The sequence below is a fragment of the Formica exsecta genome, unplaced genomic scaffold (genome assembly GCF_003651465.1).
Source record: "Formica exsecta isolate Colony F162 unplaced genomic scaffold, ASM365146v1 scaffold34, whole genome shotgun sequence".
NCBI classification, from domain to species: Eukaryota; Metazoa; Arthropoda; class Insecta; order Hymenoptera; family Formicidae; genus Formica; species Formica exsecta.
In genome coordinates this window covers 315,432-326,846 of record NW_021850653.1, presented here as the reverse complement: position 1 = coordinate 326,846, position 11,415 = coordinate 315,432, and the positions used below count along the sequence as shown (strand labels likewise).

The following is an 11,415-nucleotide window of genomic DNA, read 5'->3' as shown; positions in this document are numbered from 1 at the left end:
CCCCGCCACCCCCAACTCCACTTAAGATCCTTAAAACGGCGCGAGCGGAGAGCCGGGAACCCCGACTGCGAGAGCGCGGGCGACACAGGAACGTTAAAATTTAAGGTTTCCGTCGACACGTCGCGACTCATAAATTTCCGCGCTCGAACGCGGCTTTTTCCATACCTTCTTATTGCCGCCGCTGCCGTTGCCGGCATGTCCTCCCCCGCCGCGATCCGTCTCGTCCGGCCGCCGCTCGTCTCCTTTTTCCTCGTTGCCGCTGGCGACAAATTACACGCACAACACTTTGTCACCGCACGCGGAAGCGCGGATAAGCACTTACTCACTCGACACACGTTTTCTCCGCGCGGGGGAAATCGTATTTTTGTTCCCGAAACCGATTCATTGCCAAACTCCTCGCGCGCGACGTTTGCACTTGAATTAACGGCTTCTGAAAATCAGCAGCGCCCCCCCGCGGAATAATGAGCTGAAGAAAGTGATGAGAAATTCAAATATACATAAATTTAGATTCGCGTAGGTAATGTTTAAAACACTTGTACATGTATCGACTTTTACCATGGATATATAGTTTCATGTTAAATTCGTACCTGAAACACGATACCTTTGCTCGCCAAAGAGAAGACGTACAAAGGAATTCTTTCGAATAAGGAATTTTCCTCCAACGGGACATTTTACTTTTTTTTTTTTTAAACAATTTTCAACAGAGAGTTTTCCTCGTCGTTGCGCTCTATCACTTTCGGTTCAAACGACGATTAATAGTGTGCAGTATCACATATCCGCGAAATTTATACTCAATACAAGGAATAATTACGTATACTTCTTAGGAAATTTTAGATTCGAACTGTGTCGTATGAAATTTTCGGTCACGTTGTGCAAGGCATGCTGCCATCTAATGGCAGCAGCTTATATCGCCAGAACAATACGTTTGCATTTAAGACTGGTAATTTATCGACATAACGCGAATATTGAAATGAGATAATATATTTACATACATACAACTGTACTTTTCTATATAATTTTATTAGAAATAAATATGAAATTATTTTGTGAAACGGATGGTTAACTTTTCATTTCAATTCTAGTAATACACGTATAGTTATAGCTAAGTATAATTAAGTTAAAAAGAGTACAAAAAGGGACGATTATACAGAACACATCGTATACTGTCAACGGTTTATTTTGTATTTCCTTTTTTTTTTTTTGCCAATAGTTATTAGAATGTTAAATAAAACATTTTTGTTTCACATAAAAAAAAAAAAGGAAAAAAAACTGCGCGACAACTTTTTCGTAAACTTACCTTTACACAGACAACGAAAATACTAAAGATAATATAAAAATCTCTCGTTTTGTTTTTTCATTCTCCGTTCGCAAGTACGTAGATCGCCGACGTATTTAGAAACAATCGTCATCGAGATCTATATATCGTCGCAATATACGCGGGTATGTATAACAATATTTAACTTCGTTCGAAATCGGCGCATTTCAATTTCGCTCACCAATTTATGTGCAGTAAAACAACAGTGAAAATGTATACAGTCTCGTACATTGTTGATAACGCAATTATTGCTCTCGCTTAGGAATTTGTTTCAAGCCCGAATGCATCTGGAAATCATCAAGGCCGTCCCTTTTTTATTGCTAGCCATAAATCTGGACAATATTCGCTTCGCAAATTTCGCGAGGTTTGTTATAACGATAGCATCAACGTCAATTAAATGTTTGTATTATAATATTATGTTGAATAAGAGTCAAATTCGCGACTCTCTCTCTCTCTTTCTCGTGATAATTAAACACTTTGCGTTAAATCGAATCTGCATCTGCACATATGAAAACAATTCGCAATTCGAAAGTTGTGTCAAAAATTATTATAGGATTTCTATATGCATAATTAGGCCGATTAGGCCGACAGAAAGAATGAAAATTACAAGAATATTGTTTCTTTTATAAAAAATTACGGCCTCAAATAGAGACATTAGTTTTTTTTATATCTATAAAAGATATCTGTTTAAAACTATAGATCAGATCAGTGACTCACAATTTATAGAGTAAAAATATTGATAATCGAGATTATATAGTGTATTCCACCATTGTAGCTTTAATCGTTAATGAATTAATGCGCTAATGGTCGGACACTCTATATATTAGTCTACGGTCATGTCGGCTATCAAAAAGATGTGAAAATTTACAGGGGCTATAAAAATAACGTCTACTCATTCCAGATATCTCTTTACAGGTCTTAACACGATTTTTGTGCCCGGTATGTATTAAAGAAGTACGATATAGCGAACGTATGTATGTTACTACTAAGCAACAATATGTAGCGAGTAGTGTTAATACTGTCTCATATACGCGGCATATTACAATAATTCATTTTCGCATTATTTAAAATTTAAGCGATTCGTCACAATAGATTATGCATGTTGTCAGTCCAATATATATATCCTACATGTTTGATTTATCTTATGCCCAATCGCGTTTCCTTCGTTCGCACGCCACTTTTAGAGCTAAATATGACTATCCAGTCTATTTACATTGAATACGATTTTCACATTACAGAATCGGAATCGTATGGCCATATTTAACGCTGCATGTCGTTGCCGAGAATGCAAAACTTTTTCTTCGCAATAACACATTGTAGTGTTGTTTTACAAAGTTCTCTACTCCAACTAATTTGTTCATTAGTTTGCTCTCATTAGCTAACAATAAGCCGTAAATAATCTCTTAGGCTAGCTCTACCATATACATATAATAAGCCGTACAATTATTGCACATAATCGTCCGCTTCTATGAGCGGACATGCGTTTAATGAGATTTTGAGATTTCTTCTAATAAGAGTGATAATACGCTTGCGATATCATCGAAAACAACATTTTGTGATAATATCTCTTCTGTATTTCATATGCACGAGAAAGTTAAGAAGACGGGGTTATTTGATCGGGCTCTTTTTTCGTTTATCCAATATATGCAGTTTTAGGGTAAAAACGATCACAAATCTACATAAAATGTATTATCTGTAAATAATTGAAAATGCCTTTATTATAATTAAATAATCGTTAATAATTTTTGAATTAAAACAATATACTTTAACCAAACGTATAAGAGTACATTCGAAAAAAATTTTCAAGTAAGTGGTCGCATTATTTGCATCCTAATTTCATTACCTAACATGAAATAATCTCAGTTTTAACAGGATGTTTAAAAACATGATGAAATTGTATGAATATTAAAGTTATTGCTTAAAAGTGCATCTATAAAAGCATATAATTTCATAAAATAAAGTCGACACTTAAACGTCATAAAATAAAGTCGATATGTAATAAAAAAAAAAGAAAAGAAATATATTTCGAGTAAAAGTAGAGTAAGTAGAGTAAATGTAGGAAGAAAAAACTAATGGTGTATATATACTTAGCATCGCAATTATAAAAACTTAGTATTACTATATATAAAACGTTTCTCGATCTATGTGTTTTGAAAATTACAAATATTTGGATATATATACAAAATTATTATATACAAATTATTTGTCTTTTTTATACACACGAAATATTTACTACTTTGCCACCGTTTATATCCTCGTTAAAAGATATATAATGCTAGTAAACAAAAGATATAAATAATTCATATTTTTAATATACACATAATCTCATTTTATCAAAATATATCGAGAACAGTTATACATAACGAAGATATAAACGTGTCGCATGTATATGTATATATTTATATGCACGTATGTATACATACATATATAATATATCAATTATCTGTACATATACAGCAGTATTACAAACGTATACAATATTTTACACTGTGATGTACATCTGTGTATACCTGGAAACAGATATATCATATATAATACCATTTTTACATTCTATTCTACAAGAACTGAATCTACATGATGTAAGTCTACAATTTCAAGAAAAATAATCTCGTGGTCGCATATCTGGGAATATGTATTTGCACCAACTTTGACTTTTGACGATTTTTAATTTTATAATTCATGTAATTTGTAATCTGTAAAAATCGACGTATTCACAGTGTCGGCTTTTTCGAGCACACGCTAGTAATATCGTACTTATCAAAAAATCTCGGCTTTGTAAGTAGTATTTTGAATGGAATGCTTTTATCGAAGAGTCACGTTTTATTATTTAAACACTCATTTTTTTAAAAAACCGTGTGGCAAGATCTCTCGCAGAGGAATGTAATAGAATTCTTACGGCTAATTAACTAATGCCATTACGAACTAAAAATTCGTTAAAGATCGATAGACGAATGAAATTCATTAATACTGAATATCGCATTGTCGTTACTTTCTTTAGTAAAGATAAGCATTTTGATTTATTAACGGCAATATTTCAAAGTTATGCATCTTGAATCCTTTTATCAATTTTTCCAATATTTTAAATTCAGTTTCAACAATAAAATAATGTGACATTACTCTCCTTCCAGGAAAATTTTCAAAAAAAAAAAAATATATATATATGTATAATTAAAATATCGCACTCATTATATCAAAATCAATGAATTCAATCTTTCCTCGTTTTACGCATTAAAGGTAATGGACGAAATAAACTCTCTGACTAAAAAGTTAATACTGCAAACTAAGCACATTACCTGTTCGGATCTTACATATTATGAAGAAAGAGATCAAATTAGTAGCAACGAGATTCAATCATCATCAAGGATTACGCGCGTTATTTCAACGTTGTAAAGCTATTATCTTCTGGCGTTTTAATTTATAAAGCAGTACTCTCTATCGGCGTCGTTGGACGAGTAGGTGTGCAGCACCTTTCGGATGTATGGCACAAGTCCGGTGTATGCCTGCCGTCCCTAATCTGCGCAAAATCGACATCCGCGAAGAAATCGCTCTTCATAGTGCCAAGTGCACTATCGGAGCCGAAGCTATCCTGTCTGCAAACATCGATACCCTTGTAGCACTTGGTATAATCGGCTAGACAATTCGCCTTCAAATCGCTGCCATAAATAGACGAAGTCATCATCGGACTCTTAGTATCATCGCCCATCGATTCGACTATAACAGGACGATTACCGTCACTCGCATTTTGCCTGTTAGATGTGATAAGGTCCTCACGCTTCGACACACTGGAGTTGGAATAAAGACTGTCTGTATGATATAGATCCGAGCTACATTTTTTGAAGGAATCATTCTTGCGAAAGTCATCCTTCATGTACGTATCGAACAACGAGTTATCTTTAGACGTGCAATCTAATACTGTGAGACTTCCCTTTCTAGACAAGATACTGCCGACGTTGGACACGTTGCTCTCCTGTCTGGATAGTCTATCTTTAACATCTTCTTTTTTGATGACATTCTCTTGATTCGGTGGGATTTTCGACTCTATCGATTTCTGTAACGATGAAACGCCATCAACTTTGTTAGTCTCTTTATTGGAAAACGCGTTCTTCGTGGTCTCCTTAGTCGGTGATATCTTGGTCCTTCGCAGATACAATCCGGTGGATGGCTTCGTGCTTTCACCAACTATTCTCTTTGGATCGATGTCACCGCAATTTATGTCGTTTCGATTATTAATCGCTTTATTTTCCTTTTCCATAGCACCGATAGCTTTCCCGATTTGCCGTAAATACGAGCCAACGGAAGTCGTGGTGTCTGGTATTTTAAATTTGTTTTCTGATTTCGACTTACAACCACTCGTATCATTGGACTTCTCCATCGATTTATGTTTCAGGTTGTTATTGATTTTATACGAGCCTTTACTGTCAATTATATATTCCGAAGCATCAGAAACTGTACACTGACTCGCGCTTCCCACGTACTTTATCTTCTCTATAGTTGGTACTCGGGTTAAATTATGCTCACTCGTATCAATCTGTCTCGGATACGTCTCCTGTTTCGAGTAAGCGTAGATATTTGGAATGTCGGCAGATGTATCTTTTAACTTAGCATTATTAACCCTTAGATAACGTCCGCTAAAACCGCTGGAATCGGGTGAGATCATAACGTCGGACTTCTCTTTGTCAAAGTCTTTTGATTTGGAATTTTGTCTCGAGTAACGTCCCACATTGCCCGAGTTGTCGCTACTTTTGCTGTTCTGCCTCGAATACCTGTTACGTGGACTGATAACTTCAGGCACGTGAAGCGTGTTAGATGTCGATACAGACTGTATTTCACGTTCTAGTGTACTATCGTCGCAGCCGCTGGACCGCTTTTTCTCTTGGTGCACCTGGCCCTCCTTGATAGGTTTCAATTGCGGCGCCAAAGTTTCCGGAGTCGTGGACTCGCTACTGCTTGGACTCGGTCCTTTGTAATTTCTAATGTCAAAATCCAAATCTGCCGGCAATTCGGCACCTACCGATAGATGCATAGCCAGTCCTTCCAACCAAACCTCCATAACTTCGAACGGTGGCCTCTTATCCGGATTTAGATCGCAGCAAAGGAACGCGATCATATAAAAGGTCTCAGGACAATTAGAACAAAATTTCTCCTTGAAGACATTTTGATTCAAACCAAAGTCGGATGATCTAGGCAAGTAGTCGGGATCTGCTTGAACTCGACCTATGATCTCGCAGACGACAATACCGAAACTAAATATATCCACTTTCTCATCGTACTTATTGCCCTTCATCATCTCGGGCGCCATCCAGTAGGGATTTCCGACAACCGTGTACCGTTTCTTTCGCTCTTTCTTCGAGGTCTTTATCTCTCCATCAGAATGTCGATTATACTTGCGATTGTCCGGCGAACTGCCATTCTGAATGATTCTCGCCAGACCGAAATCAGCAACAACCACAGTCTTATCCTCACGAACGAGACAATTGTGCGAATTTAAATCGCGATGAATGATATTCATGGAATGCAAGTAGGCCATGCCGGCAGCGATATCTTTCGCGAAGGATGTACGCTGTTCCCACGGCAGTGGTTCGTTCGTGTCGTGAAGCAGGGCCCTTAACGTGCCACCTGCTATGTATTCGGTAACCAAATGCAGTTTCTTGTCCTTATAAAGAACACCGATAAATCGAAGAACGTTGTTATGGTGTAACGAGCGCAGTACTGCAACCTATTGAATCATTCCCAAAGAAAAAATATATAAGAATAACTGTGAAACTGATAAAAATTTAACACTGATATGTCCAGAAAATGCAAAATCGGAGCGTTCAAGAATATTATATTATGCATATTTAATATTAAAAATAGTTGCACACTTTTTTATTCTATCTACATAATATATAACATATATGTATGTTTACTTAAAAATAAGATTACCTCTTTTAAAAAATTCTTCTGAGCGTCTTCATCCACTCTATACAACTCCTTGAGGACCATTACTTCGTTCGTGTCGCGATGTGTAACCTTGAATACTTGTCCAAAGAATCCTTTACCAAGAAGCTCGCCCTTTACCAAATCACTCGCTCGAAATATTCTCTGATTCTTTGGCTCTACGCGGAAGGATCTGGTTCGGCTCAGATCGTAAGTAGGATTTGTTGGAGAAGATCTACAATGGATTTCAATTTGATAAATTACATCGTATCAATTGATTGATAAACATGCTCATCTTGACCTACCCGTCAAGCAATCGCGACATAGAACTACTACGTTCTTTATGCATAGGATCTCTAGTTCTTCGTAATTGTCGGCTCCGCGCACCGCTGATATAACCCTCATCCCGACGCTTAAACAGTCGCTCCTTGCTTTCGGAACTTGTCCTGGGACTACCGACACATGTCAGCATCGCCGAGGACGGTGAGCAGAACGTGGGCCGTCGTGATATCGCATCTGGATCGTGCTCGATAGTCAACTAAAAGACCAAAGATATTTATTGTTCAATTTAATTGTGCTAAATCAGCGCCAATACGATAATATATACTTTAGAAATACTTTGACTTACTTGTAAAACTGTGTCTGAATATTGTATAAGATTTTCGATATTTTCTACAGGCTGATCTTTAACAGGGGTGCCATTTACTTCCAAAATTCGGTCGCCAATGTGTAACGATATAAGATCACTGGACATATTCAATCTGTAACATTTATTTTATGGGATATTTTTATTGTCATTATTATACATACTGCAATAGCAAGACATGCAAACTCTTGCATGCATTATATTTTCTCTTTACTGTAATATATTAACATGAAAACACAACTCATAGTAAATAATAATTGGCAGAATAATGGAATAACTTCAAACTGATGATAAAAATTACAAAAAAATGTCACAAGATTATCAAAAGAAACAAGAAAATGGAAATATATAATTAAAAATTTTTAATCAATTATTTTCTTGATTATAATATATACTTCAAAGTGTTGTTTTTATTACACAAATTTATTACACAAAATGATAGAAATTTATCAAAAACCATAAGAAGCGAAAGATATAGCATCCAGAAATAATATTGCATCAACTATTTAAGTTGTAGTTAAATTACAAAATAGCTTGCACCAAATCCATTGTATGTTGACATAATATGTATACATTAATAGCTGCAATTCCTCAACAACTAAGTTTATTCTAACAACATAAACTGTCACTTCTTGATATATTACATTACAAACATGCACGTGATACAGAAAAAAACGATAGTTATAATACATAATTAACATATAATATGATTGTCACATGTCTTAATTAAAATTAGACAAAACATTTTATATCTTCACGTGCGATTATAATGTAATCAGTGCTGAGATGCAAGCACAGTCTGAGTTAGCAATATGTAGTGCATATTATTGATTTGTTATGCAATACCTATGATTAGAGAAGTGGCAGCATAGTCTAAATAGGACCTCCATCACAGAGGCCAGCAGCTTACTGATCTTTCCACGAACATTTCTCATTAACCTGCATTTTAGTTGAATGTTATTAGAGGCTAATATATATATGTAAATTTATATACCAACTCTCTTAAATAATCAAAATTACCATGCACTGTTAAATATTTTAGAGAAGCAACTGTTCTAAATGTAAATTTATAATCCTGAGTCATGAAAAGATCGATATACTATACTTTTATTACGTATGATATATAACTTTTTTTACCTATCTACATAAATTTCAATCTCTAAATTCAGAAAATCTATTTTATATTGAAATAATCGTCATTTGTGCACGCAGTTTATGAGTAGCATACATATATATAATACAATATTTATAAGAATATAAAATATATTATCATACATACTCTGAAATACGCAGCAAAGCACCACAACTGCGAGGACTGGGAGCTGTGTCTAATGTGAGTTTGATTCCTCTCTGCTTATCTAGATCTGTCGTGCTAGGAGGTATTTCGACCAATCTAATGCTATGTGGTTTTCTAGCAAAAGGGTAGTTTGCTGTCCTGTTGAGTGGTTGCATCTGTCGCTTATAGCAAACCCCGCAGTATAATTTGGACCGTTCGACGAGTGCATAACTTTCACCATCTCCGATAAAAGCACCACAAGAAGTACAGGCAAAGCATTCTGGGTGAAATTTGTGATCGCCTGCCAGCATAACAGGACCTGTGATGATCTGACCGCAGCCCTGACATGCTTCGCCGTAAGCGGCCCAATAATCGGCTTTACAAAATAGCAAACCATCTTTCTCAAAGTACCAGGAGGATAGGCCGATATCGCATGCCGAACATCTGGAAAGTATAATTTTTTTTCCAATATAAAAATAGGATATAATTAATAATATATTTGAGTTGCAATGTATTTTATAATATATATATATATATATATATAACACTATCTTCTTTAAGTATATTGACAATTTTACCGAAAACAATCAATGTGCCATTCTTGATTCAATGCCTGTATAAATTCATCTTCGTCGATAATATTGAGACAACCAGCACATATTAATGTTCCTCCACTTTCCTCACCTCCTACATCTAGAAATAAAATTATCATTAAATTAAAGTTTCATGTATTGTTTATTTCATAATATAATCAATCCAACATTACATTTATAATTCATAATATCAATATCTTTGCAAATATATATCATACAAAGCGAAAGCATATATGTAATCATTCCAGATAAGAAAAAAGACGGACTTGAGGGATGTGTCTTGGGAAAGAAACATGAATCACAAATTTGACATTAGGCACATAATCGACAGAGTATGTAATGAAGCAGCTGACGACGATTGGAACATGACTCTTTTAAACGACGCGTATCGCAACGATGTGTAAAGATCGCATCTGTCGCGAGGACATAACGCGATAGAGAACGCATAAATAAACTTATTAATGCAAGAGTAGCGTGAGCAACACGGGAGACACAGAAGATAGGACGCCCACGCGATGCGCGACGCATTGACATTTAGTTGACGGCACCTTGCACGAGCGGCGTCTCGACGCTCGTCTTATCGGCAAGATCAAGTTATCACCAATAATTTGATTGGGATAACGTGTTTTTCTTTGCAAAATACACCTACCGTTCGTCGAAACTTCATCCATCACGGCATGTATGTACGATCGACACACTCCCACTCCACTCTCCACTCCGCTTGATTCCACTCTCCACTCTCCATCATTGAACGCGGAATTCATGTAGATTCGAATTGATTCGAAGTTCGAACTTCGAACGCCACGATCGCAACGACACGTCGCCACGTTGCATAAAATTTGTGAAGCAAACGATGCAAAAATTTAACGGTAATAACCGAATAAGGGGATTTTCTTCTTATCTGTGGAACACAGTATTGCAGTTCTTCCAATTTTTCGTCTTTTTTTGTTTTAATAATAAAATATAATCATGTCACACGAAAACGACTCATATATGTATGTACGTACTATTGAAATCGTGCCATAAGTAAGTACCCAGACAGCACAAAACGTCCTCAGGATCATCCTGAATATGTCCAGGATGGTTCAGGATATTTGTAGGATGTTTTAAGATATTATTATAAATATATTTTATGAAAATTTAATATGCATACATGATTACTTTCGGTTATGTAGGCTATTTAATATAATTTAGAAATTTTAAGTATTGTAATAAGTATTNNATCCAGAGGAGATCCGAGGATTAAAATAGGATATCCTCAGGATATCCTACATGTATGTCCTGGATGCCCTTTGGACGTCCTAAGGACATCCTTGTGCTGTCTGGGTATAGTATAAAAAATATACGAAGTATAAAACTTTTAATACGGGAATCAATGAAAAACAAAAAATGTACTTCTCACTTGCATATATATTTAGATTTTGTGAGATATATCACTGTTTTTTTTTTTTTTTTTTTATTTAAGCATATATAATTTTACATAAGTTTTCTTATTTTTACAACTTATGTCTGAATCTTAAAGTAAATATATATATGTATTGACGCTTTATGAAAATAGTGCAAAATACTTATTGGGATATTGACATAATATATCGTGATTATTACATATTGACGCTTTATTTTTGTCAATTAATTATTCAAAAAATCAGTAGTTCCACTAATATATATA

General features: G+C 35.4%; 1 protein-coding gene across 3 annotated transcripts in view; it reads right to left on the bottom strand.

The window, feature by feature from the left end:
* Nucleotides 1–1,248: 1,248 nt before the first annotated feature.
* Nucleotides 1,249–11,415, bottom strand: part of LOC115238473 (LIM domain kinase 1) — a 17,700-nt gene continuing 7,533 nt past the window's right edge. The window contains exons 1-8 of one of the 3 annotated variants that reach the window (XM_029812328.1): nt 10,396–10,513; nt 9,732–9,846; nt 9,157–9,597; nt 8,724–8,816; nt 7,860–7,992; nt 7,537–7,769; nt 7,238–7,466; nt 1,249–7,031 (exon numbers count right to left, since the gene is read on the bottom strand). In XM_029812328.1, coding sequence (XP_029668188.1) covers nt 4,731–7,031; nt 7,238–7,466; nt 7,537–7,769; nt 7,860–7,992; nt 8,724–8,816; nt 9,157–9,597; nt 9,732–9,846; nt 10,396–10,510 — 3,660 coding nt within the window. In that variant the 5' untranslated portion in view covers nt 10,511–10,513 and the 3' untranslated portion in view covers nt 1,249–4,730. Of the gene's footprint in view, nt 7,032–7,237; nt 7,467–7,536; nt 7,770–7,859; nt 7,993–8,723; nt 8,817–9,156; nt 9,598–9,731; nt 9,847–10,395; nt 10,514–11,415 lie in introns of those variants that run through there. The other 2 variants (XM_029812330.1, XM_029812329.1) reach the window with 2 other exon arrangements.